The 23612-nt window shown below is 56.3% G+C and overlaps 1 protein-coding gene across 1 annotated transcript; it reads left to right on the top strand.

Moving 5' to 3' along the window:
• The first annotated feature begins 667 nt into the window (after window positions 1–667).
• Window positions 668–13594, top strand: SLC25A29 (solute carrier family 25 member 29). Its single transcript, XM_019751571.3, has 4 exons — window positions 668–971; window positions 5818–5861; window positions 11204–11287; window positions 11587–13594. Exons 1-4 carry the CDS (start codon window positions 938–940, stop codon window positions 12343–12345), a joined length of 921 nt encoding a protein of 306 aa, XP_019607130.2. The 5' UTR covers window positions 668–937; the 3' UTR covers window positions 12346–13594.
• Window positions 13595–23612: the final 10018 nt, after the last annotated feature.

Raw genomic sequence — 23612 nt, 5'->3', positions numbered from 1 at the left:
GTTCGTTCCCCGCCGCCCGAAACGCCGGAATGCTCAGACCCCGAGACCCCGCGTGTCGGGCCAGGCGACCAGAGCCCCAGGACCACCAACAGCTGGGCGCGCAGGCGGGAGGGCGAAGGCTACCCGAGGGCGCGACTCGCCGCCCTTAGAGTATCACAACTAGTTATGCCCGAGCCTTCGTGCCTGAAGGATGCTGGCGCTCCACGCCTGTTTTCGCGGCTGTGTCCCCATTATACAGGCGAGGACGCTGTTTCCGCGGCAGAGTTGGGATCTGAACCCAGGTTCCTGGGCCGGGTCCGGAGCAGCGCACCTCACGCCCCGCCCAGCTGACACGCATCGCGCACGCCAGGAGCATCTTGGGCCGAGCAGGCCACAGTCAGGGTGTGGACTCCCGGGCCGGGCCCCACGGTCCTGCTTCCGCGAACACCCAATTCCTCTCCCACCCCGAGCAGCGCAGGAGGGCTCACGACCCCCATTCTTTGTCTGCAGCGCCTCTGCGCCTCGCCAGTGCCCCCGCCATGTCCCCGGCGCCCCGCCCTACCCGGGCACGCTCAGCCAATGAGAAGCGGCGGCGGCGCGCAGGCCCCGGGGCGTTGTCCGCACCTCGCCCGTCCATTGGCTGCTCTCTGCACCCGCCCAAGTCGCCGCGGTCGAGGGGCGGGGCCTGCGGCCCGAAGTAAGGGACCCCGGGCACCCGGCGGACAGAGGCAAGGGCCAGCGCGCCGGCGGGCGAGGCATGTACGCTGGGCGAGGAGTCGCGCGCTGAGCTGCCGCCGCCCCCAGACCCCGGTCTGCCCGGAGCTCCGCGCCAGGAGGCGGCGGCCCTGCTGAGTTCCAGCCCAGCAAACCCGTGGTGCCCCCGACGGCAACGAGCCCGGCGAAGGGTCGGAGAAGCAGAAGGACGTGGAAGAAGGGCGGCCTCGCTGGGAACCTGGCAATGGCGCTCGACTTCCTGGCTGGATGCGCTGGAGGTGAGGAGGCGGCGGGACGCGCGCGGGGGCCCCAGACAGCGGGCGCCCGAATCTCCGGGGTCGGAGCCAGGTATCCGGGATGGGAGGCCAACTCGGCCCAGCGGCTTGCTCTCCGGCTGGGGTTTCCTCGTCTGTAAAAAGGGGGATGACAAGCTTTCGTCTCACAGGGCTCTCTGGGCGTGAATGGACATCAGGCCCGAGGGCGCTTAGCGCACTGTCTGCTAGGGCGACTTTCTTTTAAGTCCCTCGGGGCACGTTCGGACGGACGGGAGGTGTGGGGCCCCGGGCTGCACGGTGGCTTGGCGGAGGCGGGGCACGGACTGCCAGGTGGGTGCCCGCTGCCCCCGGCCCTCTCCTCGCCCTTGTTCCGGAGCGCCTCTCCCTAGCGCCGCATCCCACCCGCAGCAGGGTTCGCTCCCGGACCCGAGAAGTTTTAGGTTGGCTCCACCCCTTCACCCTCGCAGCCATCTGGGCGCGGCTGGGGCTCCCCGACAACCTCCTAGCAGGCTGGCCTGAGGGGCACTGAGAGGCGCCGGCTGGATCCCGGGCGCCAAGTCACGCTTTGGCACGCGGCCCGCTGCCTACGCCGTGTAGTGAAGTGATGGTGGGCGGCCTCCACCCGGGTGGCAGAATGGGCCTGACACGCCGCTTGCGGTAGTCCTAGGGCTCACGCAGACGTGTCACCGGCGTGGGGCACCTTCAGCGAGGCCGGGCTTTGGCGCTGGTGTCCAGTGTCCCGGTGAGGGCCTGAGTCTTTGTGCAGCCCCAGCTCTGCTATGGCCCGACCGTGGGCGTAGGGCACCAAACCTCCCTGTTTGGCTTTTAGTTTCTCCTCTTTTCCTTGGAGAGTTCATTTATTCAACAGGTATTAATTGGGAGCCGGGTTTCCCTATCAGGGATTCTGGGATGAGGTGACATGAGCTGACATATGTGGCAGGCCCTCCGGGGCAGAGAGGCTGGCTAGGAGTTCCAAGCCGGGTGGGCGCTTCTCTCCTCCAGCACTTGCCAGTGGTGGGCACCCTGGGGAAAGAGGAATGACCAGTCATGACCATAAGCATTGAAACCTGTGTGGCGTGAGCTTGCTGTCCTGGGTGAGAGGAGGCTTGCGGAGAAGGGAGTCTGCCAGGGGTGATGTCAGTGAGAGGATTTAAGAACCTCCCAAACTGTTACCCAAGGACTGGAGCCTGAGGGAGGGCGAGAAACCCCAGAGATCTGGGCAAATCAGTGGAGAATTTCTCCCAAGCTCAGGCACCAGAGGAGACAGGAAGGGGCAGGGGGCTGTGCTGAGCCAGGGCTCAGCTTCCTCCAGCCCTCAGATCCCGCTGTCTGCTTTTACCATTCTCCTCCCTTTGGTGTCTGTCACTCCTTCTGGCCCTTGTTGGGCCCCAGCTCTCCTCTACTCACCGCTCCCCCCACAGAGGTGGCTTGGGAGGGTGGGGGCTGTCCCAGGGCCCCTTTCCAACTTCTTGGGGAGTGTGAGTTCTCTCCCCAGAGGGGCAGGATTCCTTCTGTGTTCCTGCAGGTGTCCTGGGCACTTGGGGCGTGGGGTAGGAATACTCATCCTAAGGCCGGGCCTGCTTAGAGACCCGTCCTCCCAGACACACGTGTTCAGTCACTCTGGGCTCTTGCTCAGGCAGGGCCCCTTCCTGGAAAGCCCATCTTCACCAGGCCTACCTGGAAAAAATCCTATACAGGCCCGAGGGTCCAGCGCCCTGCCAAGCAGTAGGTGCTTCACTGGTCACCCGCACCGTCCCACCAGGGTCCGCATGCAAGCCTGTGTGGATGGTGCTCACCTACTTCCTCGTCGTGAGCTAGCTGAGACCTGAGCCTCCCAGGTGGATGAGGTTGGAAGTGGCTGCAACAAGGGTTTTGTATGCCTGGGAGGGGACAGATAGGGTCCTCAGTCTCTGCTCCCCAGGGACCTTCTCTGGTCTTATTTGACCCAGGAGAAACCTAGGCCCTGAGAAGGGGACGTACTAGTGCAAAGTCGTATTGCATGCTCCTACAGAGCAGGGCAGGGGCGTCCTCTCCCCTTCAGCCCACGGGACAATGACCTGATTGTGTCCCGGGCCCGCCTTCGGGCCCCTGGCACGGCCTAGCCTGCACAGAGGGGCCATCCAGGAAGTGCTCGGGCAACTCCTTGGGGCCTGGCGCCTAGACGCCTGTCTGGTTCCTTCAAGTTTGGGCTCCTTGCAAGGACTGGAGACTCCGGACAGAGGATGGGGGTGCTTCTCCTCGGCAGCCTGGGGTCCTTCGAGATTCAGATTTCCCTGTTGGGGGAGGCTGGCACATCAGCTTGATTGTCTGAGTATGGGTCACCTGTTCGACCCTGCCCTTGGAGAGGCTGGCTGGGGCCTTGATTGACAGTCCCTGGAGGCTGCGCTTGGTAGAAGGGTGGGAATGCCTACCTGCACTCCCCCACAGGGCTGAGCCCCAGGTCTTCTGCCCGCTTAGAGCCCGAGCTCTGGATGGGGGTCTGCCTCCTGCAGGCATGGACAGGAGGAGAAAAGGCCAATGGTAGGCAGGGATCCCTGCCGGGGGAGGACAGGTCGGTCATCTTGGTGTCCCCACCTACCACCTCTACTGCCGGGTGCTTCCAGCAGTGGTCCCCTGTCCCGGTCTGGAGGGTCATGGGATGGGGGTTCCCCCGTAGAGTCCAGCTTATGCAGAGCAGTGGGCACTGGCTGTGGAGCTGAGCGACTGTGGGCTTCAGTGTCCTCTCAGGGAGATGGCCTGGCAGGACGTCCTGGCTGTCAGGTGTCTGTGATGTTAAAGGGATAAGGCTTTGGGGACTGGAGGCCCTGGTGGAGGCAGGCCCCACACTCCACTCATGCCTGTGGACATTCTGGGTGAGGGGGACCCAGCCCCTTGCCTGAGGGCACTGAAACCAGTCAAGGGAGAACGTGAGAATGACATGTCTGCCCTTGGGAGTCTTTGCCTGGGGCCCTCCCAATAGAGGCTGGTGAGCGAGGGTCTGCTCCTCCCATCCCAGAGGCTGATGAAGGCTGTTGCTGGCACCTGGGCAAGTCTAGAGCCAGAGGCAAGACTATCCAACCCCCTCCAACGCTTCCAGCACATGCTTCTTGGGGACGCCACAGTTGGGCCTGGCTGCAAGGGGCTTGGAGGGCTGGAGGGGCCCTTGGTTCACTGAAGGAAGAAGGAAGGCCAGGCCGCACGCTGTGGGCAGATGTTAGATTTCCAAACCCAAGGAGATCTAGTTACAGCCCAAGAAAAGAGTTTGTACAGCTAGGATTTTCTAATTGAGAAAATTCAAAATATGAAATGATTTTTAAAAAGGGTAGATCTCAAAGGAATAGAAACAAAGTGTGTCTCGGGACCAGAAACGCTGCTGTCTTGCGGGTAAGACAGGTGTGGGGTGTGTTCTCATCCGCCCGAGTGTTAGGGGTTCCAGAAGGAGAAGGAGGCCTAGAGATGATGACGATGACTAATAAATAAATAATGGTGGAAGTTTTCTCTGATCAGAAAAACGCAAGGCTACAGAACAACAGGGCTGGTGGGGTTCCGGGCAGGGTTGTTTTGAAGAAAAAAGACACACCCTTGGCACCTCCAGTGACATTCCTGAAATCTACAGATAAACTCTCAGAGGCTTCCTGTCAAAATAAATCAATTATTTACACAAGAAAGGAAACACTGGCACATTTCTCATGCAACACTGGCAGCCAGAGGACTTCTGGGACACAGCCACCCTTTCTGGCCTGGGTCTGGAATCCTCGTCAGACACAGAACTGTTCACTGATAGCCTTAAAGCAGTAGATTTTGCAGATGACCTGCAATTTAGAGGGCATTGCCCCATGTGTTACAGGTTCCAATCCACCACTGTCTAGCTGTGTGGTGTGGACATGTTACTTCTCTGGGCCTTGGTTTCCTCATCTAGCAAATGGGCTAACAGTCCTTTCTTTGGAGGAAATAAGAGGGAGAAGTAATACAGGTGTAAAACTAAGAACCGTAACCACTAGGCAGAAATGTTACTGTTTGTTACTCAACACATGTTAGCTGTTTTAATTGTACATAAACACTCCTGGAAATAAAAGAACTCCAGGATGTGGACATGAAATTCTAGGAAGGAAAGCGTGGGCGTTGGCTCGCCAGTTACTCAGCGAGCCTCATTTTCTCCTCCATGAAGCGGGGAAAAAGGCTACCAAGTTCGCAGGGATGTGTATACCACATACAGCATGTGGGACTCTGACCAGTATCTGTGAGCCTTTGTCCTTTCCGGGGGGCTGGAGTTCGACATGGCCTGGACCCATACCTAAGCAAGTGTGACTACAGCGTCCCAAACTGCCCCCTTGGGCACCAGGCAGCTCCCACTAGGGGAAGGGAGCCATCAACTAGCACCTGTGATGCACGCGGGTTGGGGGTGGGGAGGGTGGGGCGCTTCCCGGGGGCTCTCCTGGAGGAGGTCCATGCTCACCACTGGACAGGTGACATGAGACTCAGACAGCTGGTGAGTGACAGAGGGAAAATTCAGTCTGGGTGAGGGTCTGGCCCCAAGTCCAACATGTCTGGAGCCCCCTGCCCATGCTGGAGATGTTTGGAGCGATAGAGGCATCTTAGAAATAGCATGTGCAGCCTCCCAGGGGACCACTTCTGTTGTCAACTGCAGGGAGCACCGGGGCAGGGAGAGACACCAGCTTTGAGTTGGACAGATCCTGACTTGACCTTGGGGATGTCCCCTCACATGCTCCCCACCTCCCAGCCACGGGGATGAAGGGGCTGCCAGAGGAGCCAGGCACACAGCAGCCCCTGCGCTGTCCTCCCTGGAGCCCCACCCCACGCTGCAGGTTTCTCAGGCATTTGCGTCACAAGCCCTCCTTTCTTCCTCCAGGTGTGGCAGGCGTGCTGGTGGGACACCCGTTTGACACAGTCAAGGTGAGTCTCGGCACAGTTTTATTCTCAGGCTCTTGTGGAAGTAGAGACATGGGCGAGAGGCCTGCAGGGTCTGGGCGGCCGGAGGCCCCTTTCTGCTGACCCTCAGGAACACCTTGAATGTCTTCCCACAGGCTCCGGAATACAGTAGAATCAGGGTTCTCTGTGGCGCCCGGGGGGCGGCCGCTTATCCACGGAGCCCAGTGGGCCTCTCTTGGGTCTGTCCCCCCACCTCCCAGCGGGGGCTGCACTTTGAGGTCCACCCTGGGGTTTGGCCAATCGAGACCAAGGGGCTGGTTTCCCCTCGCCCAGAGCAAAGCTCCTCCAGACAGCTTCTGGAAAGAAAAGTTCAGAGGAAAAATACGTAAAAGTCAAAACTTGTCAGTGGTTCCCATGCCCGTGACCTTCACAGAGCGGTGATCGTCAGTGTCCAGAAGCTGAGCAGCAGCTTCCCCAGGGCAACAGTGCGCCTGCCGGGGTTCGTGGGGCAGGCACTCACTTCCTCCTCCATAAACCCCTCACGTACAGCGTTGCGTCCCAGGTTCCCGATGCCTCAGTGTGCAAACCAAGGAAATCCATGTTCTCCCGATAGCTGGTCCCACCGCGATTGTCCCGTTATTACAGTTTTATGTCGGGACCCTTTTTTGCCAGCTCCACTGGGGAGCCAGGACCACAGTGAGCAGCAGGGCGTGAGGCCAGACTTTCTGCTGCCTTAAACATTGACCTTGGCACCTCCTCCCACCAAGGCAAGGGCAGAGCCAGGGCAAGGCCGTCACTCGCAGCTGGGTTTGTTTCCTGTCTTTTTTTTTCAGGAACCTGGGTGCTCCTTGGCTAAGAAAAGGACTTGTGAACTCGGGGCTGCAGTTCCCTCCAGCACAGGCCTGAGGGCCTTGTCTTTTTTTTTGGGGGGGTGGGGCGGGGGAGGGCCTTGTCTTATGCTTTGGCTCAGACCTGAAAATGTCCTGTCCCTGGGCCTGTGTGGGTCCAGGCCCACCGCTCAGTAACCGTGGGCCCTCACTTTACATCTGGGCCCAGTCGTCCTCTGCACGTAAGGGGTTGGGCAAGATTACTGAGGCCCTGTGCCAGCTCAGCAGTATGATTTCTGCTGGATGAAATGCCGGTTCTGCAGAGCATGGCTTTCCTTTCATCCCATGGTCGGTGAATTTGGGGAGGAGGTGGAAGGGCCGGGCTTTCTGGCTGTGCAGCGGCCCCTGAGTTCCGTGCAGGGCTGCCGGAGCAGCCCAGGACAGCGTGGCAGTGTCCACGTTGCGCTGTGTTTATGTCTTGTGGTCACGTGTGCTAAATGCCTCTTGAAGCTGTATCCAGCCAGGAAGGGCCTGTGATTCACTTCCTCAGCCCAGCTTTGCAGAGTTCCCTCTGAGCGGTGATTGGCCCAGGTCCAGCCAGGCCTTCTGCAGGCTCTCACCCGGCCCCTCAGTCAGTCCCCAGCAGCCTAGGAGCACTTTGTCCTGGTGTCCCCAATTCCCTCTGATCTCCTGAGCCATGACAGGCACCCCCGCAGTATTCAGGTGCAGGCGCTTCTCCACCCACTGGGCTAATACCCCTGGGAACCCCCATTACTTGGCCCCTGGAGGGAGGACATCCATTTGGGGCCTTTTTGTTGTTGTTTTGTTTTGTTTTTGCTACTGTGGCCCCCCAGTATCACATCTGGGCAAACCTGTTGTAAAAAGCTGTTTTTTATGATGAAGGGGAGAAAACCCGCCCAGTAGTCACCACTGTCACTCAATTCTTGTGACCCATCCTGTCCCACCCAAGGGCTCACACACTATTTATTACATTGCGCCAGGCATGGATCACACTTATTTGGTTTTAATTTAATGTTATAATGCCCTTATTTTTTTACTAGCTATTTTCCATTATTAAACATTAAACATTCTCATTACAAGAAAATTGGGCAATGTAGAAAAGCAAGTTATTTCCTTTCACCAGACAAATCGGTTTTCACATCTTGTACGTTCAGAATCCCCCCTCCACCGTGTCCCCTGTGGGATATTTTTCAAATGTGGTTTTTCTTTTTTTTAAAGATCTAATTGGCTTTATTGAATGATTCATGAATTGGGCAGCACCCCATCTAGTAAATAGAAAGGTACTCCCTAAATGTGTTTTAACCATCAGGTACATATGGGTTTTCTTGGTTGGCTGTTACAAGCGCCGTATAGGTTGTAAAAAACTTGTAACCATAATGGAGGCATATCAACTAAAAAACAAAAAAACAGAACAAAACAGTCATTCATATATCCTTTTGCCCAACCCTTGTTAATGATTTCTACTGAAAAACAGAAATGTATACAAACCCGTACATGTTCTTGCTTTTGCAAAAGTGGGGTTTACTTCATAGCTCTGCGGTTGAAATTGAAATTTAGTACATGTAGGAAAGTGCACACATGCTGAGTGTACAAAGCTATGAAACACGGGCAGAGAACAAGGCCAGCCTCCCGGGAGCCCCCACGCTCCCCTGTCCTGACTAGCCTGACTCCCGGTGCCATGGTCCATCTCCCTTTTCCTGAACCTCATGTAATTAGATCTGTGCTCGGAATGTGTGAGGAGACATACGTTCCGTGTCAGTCATGTTGTCTCATGGCTGGGACATTTAAAATGTGTTCCTCCAGACCCCTGGGAACAAAATTTGAGTCCAAAATTTGGTTTCCCTCTGTTGAACCTAGAACCGCAGCTGCTGTCCTCAGACACACCGCCTTCACACGTGTTTCTCTATGAAGGTAGTTTTCTGTCCTTTAGGGGACGTGACATGACTCAGGAACACCATGTCCAAGCCCGCTTTGGCCAGGGAGGGGCCGTCCCAAGTCAGGGGAGGGGACAGGGAGGCCAGAGGCTGGCCTGGGGGGCTCTGCTCAGATGTGATGTTGAAATTTTGTGTTGCTTTAACCGCCTTTACTGTCTGAGCTGGAAGCTGTCTCCATCATAGCAAAAGCGTAACTGTTGTCGGTGAGTGTAAGCCTCACCCCCAAGACCAGGTGAACCCCATGCTTTGTTTCTCTGTCCTCGCTGAATCAGACCCTGGGTCTGGACCCCACCCTGCTCTGCCCCTCCCCTGCCCCCCAGAGTTCCCTCCGGGACTAGTAGGGGACAGGGAGGATGTGAGATGAGCTTGGGGCCAGCAGAGGCCCTGGGTTGGGGCCCTGGGCAGGGCTGGTCGAGAAAAATCAGTCCCTCTGGATCAGAGGGTCTTCATGTTGGGGTCTCCCAGCTCTGGGGGCAGCTAGCAGACTCCTGGGTTTGTGTGAGAATGACCACTTTTCCAGGGTGAAGCCATCAATCCTCAAATGAGATCCTGTCACCCCAAAATGTCAAGACTTTCAGCTCTAGATATTATAAGATGTGGGCCATTGGGTCACAATTCACCCCCACACCTGTCCTCCCACACAGTGAGGGCTTACCCCAGACCCAGGGGTCAGAAACAAAGGGGAGAGCGGCCTCTGTGGTCTCTTGTTGGACCCGAGATGTCCTGAGCATGGGCACGAAACTATTCAGCCTGCAAAGAATTAAGGACACTGCTGGAGTGTATGAAAATGCAACCCCAGGAGGGGACAGCCCCACTTCATGTCATCTTTGCTAGCACAGCCCTCTTAGTTCCAGGGGCCACAAAGGAAGAAAGATGTCCTGCCAGAGTCCCCAGAACATTGAAGGGAAATGAAAACCACCTGAGCCAGACGGAACTCATGGGGTTCATACATCGTTCAAGTTCAACAAGTGGTTTTGCTTTTCTCTGAAAACTCACCCCTCCCCTGCCAAGTCCTGGTAGAGCTGGCAGCCTGGGTGGGAATGGTGCTGGGGTGACAGTTGCAGTGCCTGCCAGTTGTAGAGCCTTGTAAGTGCCTTTGCCAGTAGGAGATCCACCTGTTCTCACCAGCTGGCACCCCCCATCCCACCCGGCGCCCACTAGCTCGTGTCCCTGAGAGGACAACGTTGGCCAAGTTGCTGGAGCCTCAGTCTCCCGATCTTTGAAATGGGAGCAACAAACCCACCTGGGCCGGTGATGACTACGCCTGAGGCCCCTGTCCTGCTTCCCAGCACAGATGGGTGCTCACGTCATGGCCCTGGCCATAATGACAATTTCTGAGTCAGAGCAGGGGACTGCACTCAAGTTCAGGAAAGGTTCCTTGCGCTCTGCACTGTGGGGCCCGTGTATCAAGCACAGAGATAAGCTCTTGCTTAACAAAGAAGGCTTTCACAATGAGAACGGGACCGCTGCACCTGATCCCTGGGCCCCAGAGTTGCTGACGTGGTCCCCCACGAGGTGTCAGCTGCTCTCCTGTCACGGCTTTACTATAACTTAGGACCACTGTTCTCCCAAGGGGACAGAACCTGAGCAGGACCCCGAGGCTCAGTGCTGACTCCTGCTGCCACGTGCCATGCCCTGCCAAGGGGTACTGAGTGACTGGACGTGAGCACCAGCCAGGGTGTGCCACTGGGACAGTGGAGAGGGCCGGGAGGTGCTCACGCCCCACTGTCAGTACCTTGCAGCGGGTGAAAACAGAGGCAGAGGTGTCATGGCCACTGTACCAAGAAGGTATCTTCAGGCCGAAAGACAAAACTGACAACACCATGGAATATGACAGAATTTACTGTAGGGTGATTTACTTACAGGAAGATTGGGTCGGAGCGGACAGATGACCAGCAGTCTGGCGCAGATTATTCTCCGCAACCAGACCCATTACTGTACTTTTTCTATAGTATAACCTGGCAACCAATCACTGACAGGACAAAGGGATGGACACTGCAGTCGTGCTGGGGGCCAACCCTCCTGGTGGTCTTGTGATGGATGGTTGCTTATAACAGACACTATTACCAGCGTGATATTTATCTCCATTGTCATGCCATCCTTGCTGCTGCTAACAAAAATATTCCTGGCTACGTTTTAAGGAACACAGATAACCATCAACCAGAAGGCTCTGATACGCTTGTGAAGGACAGTGGGGTTGGTCCGAGGTCACAGCGTGAAACTTAAAAATGAAATGAGATCGGGGACACAGCTGGAGTTGGTTTTGTTCACATCTACATCTATATACCTACCCTGTAGTTACCTGCAGTCTTGGGGATCCCCTGCCCTCTTGGGGTGTCATCCAGTGCAGCTGGCTGGCTGTGGCTTTTTGTTCACTGACACCCCTCCCTGAAGAGGCAGATCTGGTCTCACCCCAGCCTGGAATTCCAAAAGCCACAGAAAGCTAGCTCCTTGGCTCCCTGCCTTGTGGGTCTGGCACCGGGTCTCCTGGACAGAGCCTCTGCGGCGGCCCTAAGTGCCAGGCCCCGGGAGCTGGGTGCTCTGGCCCAACTTGCCCACCTTCCACTGGGCCCTCCCCTTCCAGGTGCGGCTTCAGGTCCAGAGCATGGAAAAGCCCCAGTACCGAGGGACCTGGCACTGCTTCCAGTCCATCATCAAGCAGGAGAGCGTAAGTGGCCTTGGCAGGTGGGGGTGGGGGCAGGAAACCAGCCTGTAGGACAGTGCGAGGGCCCATGGAAGAATCAGGGGGACTGTTGGGCGAATCAGGGCCTTGGAGATGGGAAGGTGTGAATGCCCAGCCCTCTCAGATTGATGACTCTGGTTCTCATGAAATTCTGCTGGGTCCTCATGAGCACCTAGGGCGGGCTGGGGCCGCCGCCATCTGCGTGGAGGTTCCCTGGAGTGGGGGTGGGCTGGGCGCCCCTCCCCCAAGCCGCAGGGGCCTGACCCTGTGTGTGCGCCCCGCAGGTGCTGGGCCTGTACAAGGGCCTGGGCTCGCCGCTCATGGGGCTCACCTTCATCAACGCGCTGGTGTTCGGCGTGCAAGGCAACACGCTGCGGGCTCTGGGCCGCGACTCGCCGCTGAACCAGTTTCTGGCTGGCGCGGCGGCGGGCGCCATCCAGTGCGTCATCTGCTGCCCCATGGAGCTGGCCAAGACGCGGCTGCAGGTGCAGGACGCGGGCCCGGCCCGCACCTACCGGGGCTCCGTGGACTGCCTGGTGCAGATTTACCGGTCCGAAGGCCTGCGCGGCGTCAACCGGGGCATGGTGTCCACGCTGCTGCGCGAGACGCCCAGCTTCGGCGTCTACTTCCTCACCTATGACGTGCTGACGCGCGCGCTGGGCTGTGAGCCCGGCGACCGGCTGCTCGTACCCAAGCTGCTGCTGGCCGGGGGCACGTCAGGCATCATGTCCTGGCTCTCCACCTACCCCATGGACGTGGTCAAGTCGCGGCTGCAGGCCGATGGGCTGCGGGGCACCCCGCGCTACGGGGGCATCCTTGACTGCATGCGGCAGAGCTACCAGGCCGAGGGCTGGCGCGTCTTCACCCGCGGGCTGGCGTCTACGTTGCTGCGCGCCTTCCCAGTCAATGCTGCCACCTTCGCCACCGTCACCATCGTGCTCACCTATGCTCGCAGCCAGGAGGACCTGCCCGAGGGTGAGGCCGTGCCCACTGCCTCCTCTGCCCCGGCGGGGCCCTCGCTGGCTCAGCACTCCAGCCTGTGACGCCCGGTCCCCAGCGAATAAGGCGTGACCTCCCCAGGGCTGCTTTTCAAAAACCCAACATAGACATAGATTGGCCCCCCTGGCCGATCAGCCAGCCCAGACACCCAAACACCCCCCACCCCACCCCCCGCCGTGGGCTGGATTCCACTCATCAGCTGGGTGACCTGGGCCACAAACCTGACGTCCTCAGTTTTCTCAGCTGTGACACAGGGATCCTCATACCCACATTATGCAGTCGGGAAGCTCAGGTGAGGCCTGTGCAGCGCCTGTCACTGTTACCTGGAAGCTTCCAGAAACCCAGCCGACATGCCAGCCCTTCCCTGGGATCCCACCCATCATCTCCATGGGGTCTCTGATGACCGACTGATGGGCTGTTGCCCAGTGACTCACTGACTCTGCACATCCTCTGCCTAGCAGAACTCCAAGGACACTTTTGGCCACCTGTCCAGTCTCTGTGTTGGGGACAGAGAGGCAGCTCCAGGTGCCTTTATCAGAACGGAATCCTCTGCCGATGCACCACAGCTTCTCCATATGGCACTGCTGGGAATACCGCTACTACTGCCACTCCCGATGGAGGGTGACCTGGGGACCCACCAAAAAGTCACGGGATTTGCTGGAGGTTCCATATCCTCCTGAGGACTGGAGTGGGGGAGCAGAACAGGCCAGTGGGAGGAGATCTCAACAGTTAAATAGGGAATAGTCTCTTTTACCCTCTGTCCTCAGGCTGTGCATCTGTGAAATGGGGACATGGGTCGGCAATATCCCAGCCAGGGTTCCCTGAGGTGCAGAGGGGTCAGCAGGGAGATAGTATGGGGTCCCCAGTCCCCAGCAGATGGTGTCTTTCTGGGGCAATCTCAGTGCCTGGTTTCCTATGAGGCCGTGAAGGGGGGGGGGGGGCTTGTTAGAGGGCAAAGGTGTGGCCACTTTGGGCCCTTCCAGGCTGAGGAGGATCTGAGCCCATGCTCTGGACCTGTTGCTAGAAACCAGGGCTGTGGTGTGAGCTTGGGGCACCCAGGCACATCCCATACAGTGTGGTCCTGTGATTGGATGGGGAGGTGGATGGTTTTGCACGGGTTGGAGGTAACTGTGGCCTCCTTTGCCCTGAACGGGGTTCAGCCTCTTGGGTAACGTGACACGTTCTCCTGGGAGGCAGCCTGTGGTCAAGGAAGACAAGACTCCCACCCTGTACACGGGGTGTCATTATTATACAGAAACACCAAGGGAATAAAACATTCTTTGTTTTTTTTAAGAGGGTCGGACTTCATTTTGTGTATTACTGAGGAAGGGGCTTCATTGTGCACCTCTCCCTGGAGTCAGAGGGGCCGGCTTGGTGGTCTGTGTGCTCTTGGGCCCTGACAGCAGCCCTAGCTGTGTGACCTGGGGCAAGCTCTGGGATACGTCTAAACCCTCAGTTTCCTCATGTGCAAAATGGGCTAATGGAGGTGTGAGGATTGAGTAAAGCTCAAACATGCTGGATGAGTTCTCAGCATTCAGCAGGTTCTCCTCAGATGTCTGGTTCTCCCAGTGATGGGAAGCCTGGGAAGCTCGTCTTCTGGGCAGGGCAGGCAACGTGTGTCGTCAGCTCTGGGAGTACCAAGCTATGGTGAGGGCACAGAGAAGGACATTAGCTGAGGTCAGAAATGGCCTTCCAAAGGAGGGGAAGTCTAAGTGGAGTTCTGAAGGGTGAATGGATCTGTCCATCGGAGAGTAGACCTAACCGAGCCTACGTAAGAGGTCCATGAGAGCTTCCTGCAGGAGGCCTCATTTGCCCACCCCCACTTATGCTCAGCCTCCTGGAGTCAGTTCTCGGCACTGTATCTCCCTCTCATCTCCGAAGCTGTCTACCTGGAGCCTCTTTCCTTCCCAACTGCTGATCCAAAAAGCTCCACCCACCTACAGGGAGGGCAGGAGGGCCCCCAGCATTCCCTCCAGGGGAGCAGCAGCTCTCCTGGGTCTTTACACCCCATTTAATCCCCAGCGCCAGCCTGTGACATTGGGCTTATCTTCAGTTTCCAGGGACAGGAGGCCAGGAAGGGGCTGGCTGGTGACCCCAGGGTGAAGTGTACTCAGGCACATCACAGGATGTCCCCTTCCTGGGGTCCCAGGCAGCAGCTCCTTCTCCCATGAGGTCCCCCTGGACTCTCTCACTTTCTTCTGAAAACCCAGGTAAATGCTAAAAACCAGGGTCCCCCACTCCCACCCTGAACACTGATGGTTAAACATTACCAAAGTCAGATGGGAGGAGGGGTTGGGAGGGGGGTTGTGAATTTATTTGACAATTTATTTTCTCCCTGATTTGAATTTATATTTATTCTGTGTGGAATAAGTAATATATTAACGTGGGGAGAAAAAAATGCAAACGGAACCCAGGTTGTGCATTGAAGGGGAAAACCTGGTCCCTACCTCCTCCCGGCCGGCAGGCCCCTCCCTGGAGCCGAGGCCTGGAGGACTTCCCGTCCTGGGCAAATCCCAGCACGTGGGAACGTCCCCACTCCTCACAGAGTGTGGCCTAGGTACTGACTGTTCTGTTCTTTGCTTTTTGCACTTGACAGTTATCTTGGAGATGTAGGCTAAGACAATAGACGTTTATTCTCTTGAAGGTCTGGAGGCCAGGAGTCTGAAATTAAGTGTCAGCAGTGTTGGCTCCTGGAGGTTCTGAGGGAGGATCTTTCCTTGCCTCTTCCAGCACCTGCTGGTGGCTGGCCATCCTTGTCTTCTAGGCATATCGCTCCAACCCTGCCTCCATCCTCACATGGCTGTCTCCCCTGTTCGTTTGTCTCTTCTTTGTATAAGGACCCCAGTCATTAGCTTAAGGGCCCACACTATTCCAGTATGACCTCATTTAACTAATTACATTGGCAAAACCTGTTTCAAATAAGGGTACAGTCACAGGTACCTGGGGGACTTTGGCAGACCTTCCTAGGTGCCTACTTAGAAGGCATCCTGCCTTTTCTAATAGAACCCCAATTTGTTCTGGGCTTCGGTGTGTCCAGAATTTAAAAAGTATATACCTTTACTGACTCCCTTGCAGCTAGATGTGGCCACAGGTCCCAGGTACAGAAGTCAGTGGCTGGGGCTTCTGAAAAAGCTTTGTAAAAGGGACAAACGCACCTTTTCCTGATAAAATGGGGGCAAGATGCCTGCAGGAGCAGTAGAGTCAGAGCCAGCTCTGTGGCCTTGGGGGGCACTGCACCAGCCTGGTCTGTGAAAGGCTGGTCACTTGCCCCATGTTCCATGCATTTCCTTTGTTTCTCTGTCACATGCAGCCAGTTGTATCATAGCCACAGTGAGGAGTTGGCAGGTTTTACCCAGGGGAGGGACAGGATCTGGTTTACGCCCTAACGACCCCACAGGAGGAGGTGAGGCAACTGGACTAGAAGGGGCAGGAGGAGGCAGGCAAGGTGGGGGCTTCTGAGCCCAAGGGCATCTCGAGGCTGGGAAGAGAGGACTCCAGCGGCAGGTGGGCAGCACCACTCTAGGAAATGAATGGTGACAGATGGAGTCCCCATGGCAGTTTGAGGGAAATTCTGAGTCACCTTTTCCTGGCTTCTCCAGTGCAGGTCGCCAGGCGTGCAGAATCCCCTGCAGCCCGGCCTACCTCCTCTGGCACTGACATTGGGCTGACACACTGACTTCTTTCCCTTTTCTGTTTATCCCCGGGGACCTCAGGCACACAGAATGAGTGAAGCATAATCCTCCTCACGACGCTCCTCACTGGCCCCGGCCTGGCCCACTTTCACTGAGTTATTCAGTCGTTTCTCATAAATCAAAAGTCCCTCGTCCCACCTCCCCTGTGGATGGCAGGTTCTTGGAGCGGGGGGGCAGCTGCTCAGCCCTGTGCAGCCCCTCCAGTCCTCTTACCAGCCTCCATTTCGCAGCGGAGGACACCAGACAGGAGGGCCCAGCCGGGGTTATGTGGCCAGTTGGTGCTGGTGCCAGAGCCCAAAGGCCTTCCTGGTCCTCAGCCGCCAGCACCCCGCTGCCCTGGGCCTGGCCAAGCATCCACTCTGCCGCAGGAGTAGCCAGGGTCAGCCTGGACCAGCCACCCAGATCTGGTGGCCAAATCGCCAGGTTCCCGTGGCTGCAGTGACAGACACCCTAGTGTGTCAGTTCAGAGGGACCTGGACAGGTTCAGGACCCACCGTGTGCCCCTTGGTCTCGCTTCCTTGCTGCTGTGACCCCATAACCACCCTGACATGGCACCCACCTGCTCTCCCGGGGCAGGCAGTGTGACAGCGCGCACCAGACAAGGGGCAGTGCTGCTGGGAGCTGGGCCTATGCAGTCCCCTGCTCGCCTCCCACGCGGGGAAGCCCTCCCTGGTGGCCCCCACCCCACGCCGCCGTGCGCTCCCAGGACACTGACAGACATCATTGGGCTGGAGCAGTTTCTGTATAACCTCCACCCCGGCCAGCAGGGTGGTGCAGTGGTGCTACCAGGTGGGAAGCCCTGCCCGGGAAAGCTGGGGTGCAGCCCTGGGGAGGCAGGAGTGGCAGTGAGAGAGTAGGACCCCAGGACAGACTACAGGGGGCAGGTGTCAGGGAAGAGAAGGCAGCAGCAGGCTGGGGTGGGGTCGGCAGCAGCATGAGGCCAAGGAGCCGCCCCCAAGACGGGGGTGGATTATCCTCCAGGACGACGCTGAGTTCACGAGGGAAGATGGGTGGAGAGCGAGTGACCCAGCATCAGAATGAACGGGGTGACTGCAGCAGAGCGGGTTGGGATGGGGGTGGAAAGATTTGGAAGTGGGAGGAGGACGAGGAACCCCACGCACTGCTGCCTGGGCCATGAGGGTAAGAAACCGCAGGCTGGTTTGGAGGGCTTCTTTCTGGCCCCTTCCTCTCAGCCACCACCGAGTCCTGACCTCATCGAGCATGAGCGCCATGGGGCCACCCCTGCCCCTGGCTGGGGTGCACCATGAGCCCTCCCAACACCAGGTCTTGCTCAGGTGGCCCCTCCTGTCGTTTCCCGTCAGCTCCAAGCCGCCCTACAAAGGCACCACAAATGCCTCCCCCACCTCCCGGCCACCCCTGGGGGCCACCCTGTCCCTCCCCGCCCCTGCAGCCCCGCTGGCGGGAGCCTCTTTCTCCCGGACTCTTTGGTGCTGGCCCCGGTGACCCTTCTCCCCTCCTGCCATCTTCTGCTGAGGAAATGAAGCTCTCGACTGGCCCAAGGTCATCTGCCCTTCTGTCCAGCTGAATCCCAAGGCCTTTCCAACGTGGCTGGTGTCCCCATGGCTTAGCAGCAGGCGGCCCCCAAGTACTAGAGAAATTAATGACCCCCCCTTGTGGGTCCCCCACGCTGGGCTGAGGTCCGCGGAGGGCACGGATGGCTGTGGGCGCCGAGCCGTAACCTCTAAGCTTCTCCACCCCACTTGGGCACCGGAAACCTCCAGGCAGAGGGACCGGCTTGCGGCGTCCTGGCAGCCCCTCGCCGCGCGCACGCGCACGGCCCCCACCTGGGCCCCCGCCCTAGCGCGGCGCGCGAGCGGCCGCCGCACAGCGCCCTCCAGTGGCGAAAGCGGGAGGCACACCCGCGGGTGCGGGCCCAGTCGGGGATCTAAGGCTGGAGCGGAAAAACTAAATAACCCTCTGGCATAGCGGCCAGAGCAACCTGGGGAAGAGGCCCGGGAGGCATGGCGGCTGGGAGGGGAGACAGCTCAGGGCAGGGAGCGGGAAGGGGAGGACCGGCAGGCCGCCCCCGCCAAGGAATGGTGCACAGGGCTGGAGAGGAACTCTGGCCACCAGGTCCTGGGACTTTCGTCAGCAACATGTTGCAGGAGCTGGAAGAGGGAGCTTGGACCAGATCTCCTCCAGCCAGGCCCTGCTTTCTCGGAGGCCGGCCCTGACCCTGCCCTCCTCCCTCCCTCCCTCCTCGTTGTCATAGCACTCACCCAGATTTTCTATCATCTTCTCATGTCTCCTCTGCTAGATGGAATGCAAGTTCCATTAGCACTGAAAACTAGGCCTCCTGACACATAATTGGTGCTGTTTGTTGAATGAGTGAACCTGGGAGTTCACGGACAGGGGAGCTTTGGAAATGCAAAGCTGCAAGGGGAGGTGCGGAGAGGTTGGAAAAGCAGGTCAAGCCCGGGGCTCGGCTCTGAGGACAGGTGCAAGCTTTGGGTTTTATCCAGTAGGAAGTAAGGTCACTGGAGGTTCAGGTGAGCTGGTGAGATGCCACTGGAGACCCCGTTAGGAGACTGCAGGTACAGTGACAGGAAGCTGGAGGGGAGCAGCTGGGGCCAGGGGTCGGGGGCTGAGAGGCAGCTTCCAAGCCCAGAACACACAGTTGTAAGAGCAGAGAGGACGCCATGCTGGGAGGAGGCGGCCATAGTGCCCACTCTATAAACAGGAACCAGGGCTCCTATGAAAAGGGTTGGAGATGAATTCAGGCTGAGATGCCAGTGGCAGCAGAGTGCGGTGGCAGACAGGTAGGCCTGGGTTTTGAATTCCAGCTTCTTGGACCTTCACCAGTGCCCCTCATCTGTGACACGGGTAATGCCACTGGATTCCTCCAGGGGTCACCTGGAGGAGATGAAATGGTGCCCACAATGGTCCCGGGCAGTTAGGGGCCCAACAAATGTTCTTACAGCTGGGCAGAGGTGCTGGCAAGGGCAAAGAAGAGACATTGGTTTCCATTACCCGGGGGTGCCCACAGAAAGCAATTCCAAAGCCCTCAATTCCCAAGCTTTTGATCTAAAATGTGAAGATCACACACTATCTGTCACCACTGCTGTTCCTCTGCTCAGCTCTACCTTGGCCCTTCCCTCAGCAGTCCTGGGCCTCACGCAGGCCCAGGACTTGCCACCTCAGCAACAACCTGTCAGCAGTCCCTTCCATCATGAGCAAAAAGAAGGGAAAGTCACATGAATTAAGGAATAATAGTAAACCTCACTCTGCAGTGTATCAGACCAGGGCCCCAGTCGGGGTAGCGTGGCGGTGGGGGGGCGGCAAGGTGCTTCTCTGCATTCTGCTTCTGGCCAACTCCTAACTAGCTCAGTACATTTGATCAAGTTTTAAAGTCTGGTGCAGTTCGTAAGATTTTCTTTTTGGCCCTGGGGCTCCCAGGACTAGCACTGCAGAGGAGAATTCCACTTGGTTGTCATTTCTGAAAAGTGGGTGAGTTTCTCATTAAAACTCCTCCTGGCTCGTTAAGTCCACCTGGGAGCTCAGAGGTTACGTTAAGGAAGCATTTCTTGGCGGTGAGACTGAATCCTGGGAGTTTCTATTCCTGTGCGGGAAGGAAACCTGTGAGGGTCTGCCCTGGGCAGTGTGGGGGGCCGTTCCAGCAGGCAGGAGCTTTCGGCCAGGCTTATTGGGTGATGAAACTCAGAAAAAGAGGCGGCTTAGAGGTTTGAGAAACAAACAAGAACCACAGGCATTAAAAAGCTTAACAACATTATGCGTTTATTATCTTTTATAGAGCCATGTTACACATGCTTGGCGCTTCAAACTGAGTTATTGTTAAATGTTTTTCTGGATGCAAAGCCGTCTTGCTTGATGCGGATGCCTTAAATACTATAATATTTCTGCATCTATGACCTATGAGCTAAGGAAAAATCAAGGACAATTCCAGAAATGGCAAAGGTTTAAGAAAAAGATGTACATGAGACGCAATGCTAAGTCCTTGAGTCAGGGCCTACAGAAGTTACCAGAAAGCGAATAAAAACAGAATTGTTCTATGAAAATGGTTTGACCAATCATCTGTAGATAACAGAGCCTCGTAACAGTTATGGATGTTGTAGAAAAAGGTTGTTTGGTACGGATGCCCTTTCCCCCTCCATAGTATATGCAGACATTGTGCGGCCCCCAGATAGAGCACGGCAACTGGCCCCCTCCTCCCTACGACATCCCAGTGCTGTTTCTCATGGCATCTGGGTGTCTTTCATGGAAAGCAGTCAATTTGATCAAACTTGCCACTTTGTGGAAAATCAATCATTGTGCTTTAAGGTGAATGTGATACCACGCTCACCCTCTCTGCAGACTCCCATACACGCTGGCCGGAAATGTGGGGGCCGGGGTGACCAGCTTGTGGGTCACCTAAGGCCAGTGTTCAATTTCAACGTTCCCTTCCAGTTTCTACAAGGCGAGTGGATGGCGTGTGTCAGCAGTGTGCCATCTATCCTTCCCATCAAGCCTCGACACAGGCCCGGCTTAAACATCGTCTCCGGCACTCTGCTGACCACTCAGGCTTGGCAAGGAGGCTGGGAGCCTCTCACCCGCATGTGGAGGAGCCGCCCTCTCCTGCCTGCCGCTGTCAAGGGCCAGTACCCACTCTGTCTTCAGGCGACCAGGGCACCTGAGCACAGCTGGGTGGTAAAAATCAAAGCCAACCACGGTCAGTAAGAGGGTGCAGGAGAAGCCAGCCAGCCAAATGCTTCTGCACAGAAGAGGGGTTCTGCTGGCAGGAAGTGCCTCCTGTAACGTCAAGAGCACGCTATGGGAGAGCATGGCTGGAGCTGCATGGAAGCAGACCTTGGAATGATGGCTTCCTCCGCCTCTGGGTTAAAGTTTGGGTGGAATGAATGCACCTGCCAGGCCCTGCTGGGCCTGAACTCTTACAGGGGACTGTACTTGCATTAAGGCCAGCGGGAGCCAGGACAGAGGGCTACGAGGTCAGACACGTGCCCCTGAGGTCAGGGTCCGGGACATCCAGTGACAGGCAAGGAGATGGCTTCGGCGGGCCTCCTGGGATGCTCATGGCATCAAACGGGCGCCTGGGGGCAGCTGCGGCTCTCACCACTATTTTGACCTCTGGAATCTTTGCTCTGGCTGGTGCTCAGATGTCAAGAAAGTAGAAGGAACTTAAGGAATTCAGGAATAACATGGCCTTCCTCAGCCATGCTGATACCCAATCACAGAGGAGCCAGCACAAGAAGAGATCAATTTTCTCTACCTGTAGTGAGGGTGGGATTTCCAGGCTTCCAACTCAACAAGTTTTAGAGGGCCAGGCTTTCCGGTGCCACAGACATGAATTCTGAGCTACATTACACAGGTAGCTTTTGTTAAGCAGACTGGGGGCGGCACCAAGGCCCTCCGTGGACCACTCACGATCTGGGTGTCTGAGCTGAGCTGTTTGCTGGATGGAAGTGACGCACCTGTTTGTGAAGAAACCAATGAGAACTCTGCTTGGGAACGTGGGCAGGCACTGGGCATACAATTCTGCCAAAGGGTCTCACTTTACTCAAATTTAGCAAAATAAGTGACATTTAAAAGAACTTGTACAAGGAAACCAGATAGAAAAAAAATCTTGATTTTCCTCAAATCCTCAGGCCTTGAATCTAGGCATAGCACACAAACACCATATGAAACCAACAGTGTGAGTTCAATGTCACCTTGGAAAATAAATGTCACTCTGGGGTGACAGTTCTTTATACAAATATTATGCTTCCCCCTAAACCCCACTACCAAAAAGGGGGAAAATAATAAGAAATCCAAAAATAGAAAACAACATCTTGTTAAATGTAAACTTATCCTCTGGGTTTTTATATTATATATGCTAGAAACATGCATTTATTTCAGCTCAGATGTAAGAAAATATGTCTATCAGTATTATTTATAAATCAGATTAATCCTCAAGACAGTTGACTCACTATTAGAACACCATGTCAAACTTTTGTCATTTACACCTTCAGCAAAATGATGAATTCTAACCACAAGTGAAATGCGTTTAAGTTATACTCAGTGAGAACTATGTCTACTCTGGAAACTGTCGCTCATTTATTAGTTTTCTACACTACTGGAAATTGAGTGCTACGTCAACAAGGAACTGGGACATCCAATTTTCTTCAAACCCCCAATTAAAGTCCTTTCAGAAATGAACTGCAGACTGAGAGAAGACACGCGAACAGAGCAAGAGTCAAGGGAGTGACGACTGTTTGCTCGGAGACAGAAAGGGACGGAAGGGACAACCACAGGCATCCCCAAGGGGTCAAGGCACAGAGGAAGGAGGACCTCCCTCCACACAGGGGCCTGGCTCCTGCAGGTCGTGGCGTGTTCTCGGGGCTGCCAGCACGCACTTCCCCACGGCACAAGTCTGTCCTGCTTGGGCCCTTGGGCAGGAGTCCTGGGGACAGCACCAGGACGAAGCTCCAGGGTGGCACAATGCTGGGCAAGGGTGGCTAATACAGCCACCCCAGGACTGCGCATCTGATGGCGGGAGTAAGGGTATGGGCGCTGACACCACGGGCACCTGCGGGGGCCTCTGCTCCACGTCTGGCCAGAGAAGCACACGCTCGCACTGGGGCTCTCAGCTTCCAAGGGGACCGCCACCATGGCTTACCTCTCCTGACTGCCAGATACAGCAAAGCCTGGCTTACTGATCCAGGGCACGGCTCGGCTCTTCTGATTAACTCAGTTCCATCAAACTACTCAATGGAAAACAGACTCTGAACAAACAAAAAACAGTGTCTCAAGTTAAATTTTTCATTTATGATTCAGAAGGCACTTCAAAATTCCCAAGAGCCACACGGTCACTGTTACTAGACCACCGATCCTCCTGTACAGGACCGATGGGGAAGCTGTAAGAGATTGGGCTACATTTTGACCTGATGGTGTCCTGGACATCTGTCAATACAGCTGATATTAGCGTGCTTGTCAATTTCCTTGCAGTCAGCACACAGCACAAAGTCACACGGTACGTTTGCATTTTGAGTCACTGAGTTTGCTGTATCGTGGCAGTTTATAAAATATTCTCATGAGCCTGATATTTGACTCGAAGTAAAATTCAAAAATTATAATTGTACATTTAAGAGGTCACAACGTGAGAGGTAAAGTACTCATTGAGTACAGCTTTCTCAATCATCTAATCGCCTTGCCAATCTGCACTCAGCATCCGTTTAGAAGCATGAAATTAAGCTCCTGGCACTCAACTGCTACAACGAGCTAGCATTCAAGACTCCCGGGATGGAAGAAGCAGGGCTCTCAAACCATCCGATAACTGTAAGTGTTTCCCGTTAGACAAGGGAGTGGGGTTGGGGGCGGGGAGCAGCCAGCCTGAGCAAAGGAACCGCCTGGCCTGCCCTCTGCTCACCCCCACCCCCGCCCACTAGATGACACCTTACCTTGAGGACACACACAGGCCAGGGCACAAGTGCTTCAATGACACATCTGCTGGGGGAGCTAAAATCCAAATCCAATCTCCAAGGGGCCCAGTTGGGGTGCTCTGAGGTAGTTCCTTAACTCAGGGTGCCTGCTACCTGCTCCCTTTCAGAACTCAGTACACGCAGGAAGTATTAAAGTACCCACGCATCGCTTTAACCACAAGTCAC

This window comes from Rhinolophus sinicus, chromosome 3 (genome assembly GCF_057876585.1).
Source record: "Rhinolophus sinicus isolate RSI-liver-muscle chromosome 3, RSI-T2T, whole genome shotgun sequence".
NCBI classification, from domain to species: domain Eukaryota; kingdom Metazoa; phylum Chordata; class Mammalia; order Chiroptera; family Rhinolophidae; genus Rhinolophus; species Rhinolophus sinicus.
Note: the sequence above shows the minus strand (reverse complement) of the source record. Positions and strands in the feature narration are given on the sequence as shown.

Coding starts and splice junctions, on each gene's coding strand:
- SLC25A29 (XM_019751571.3), top strand. CDS start 938: ATGGCGCTCGACTTCCTGGCTGGATGCGCTGGAG. Junction 972..5,817: donor CCTGGCTGGATGCGCTGGAG/GTGAGGAGGCGG, acceptor TTCTTCCTCCAG/GTGTGGCAGGCGTGCTGGTG. Junction 5,862..11,203: donor ACCCGTTTGACACAGTCAAG/GTGAGTCTCGGC, acceptor CTCCCCTTCCAG/GTGCGGCTTCAGGTCCAGAG.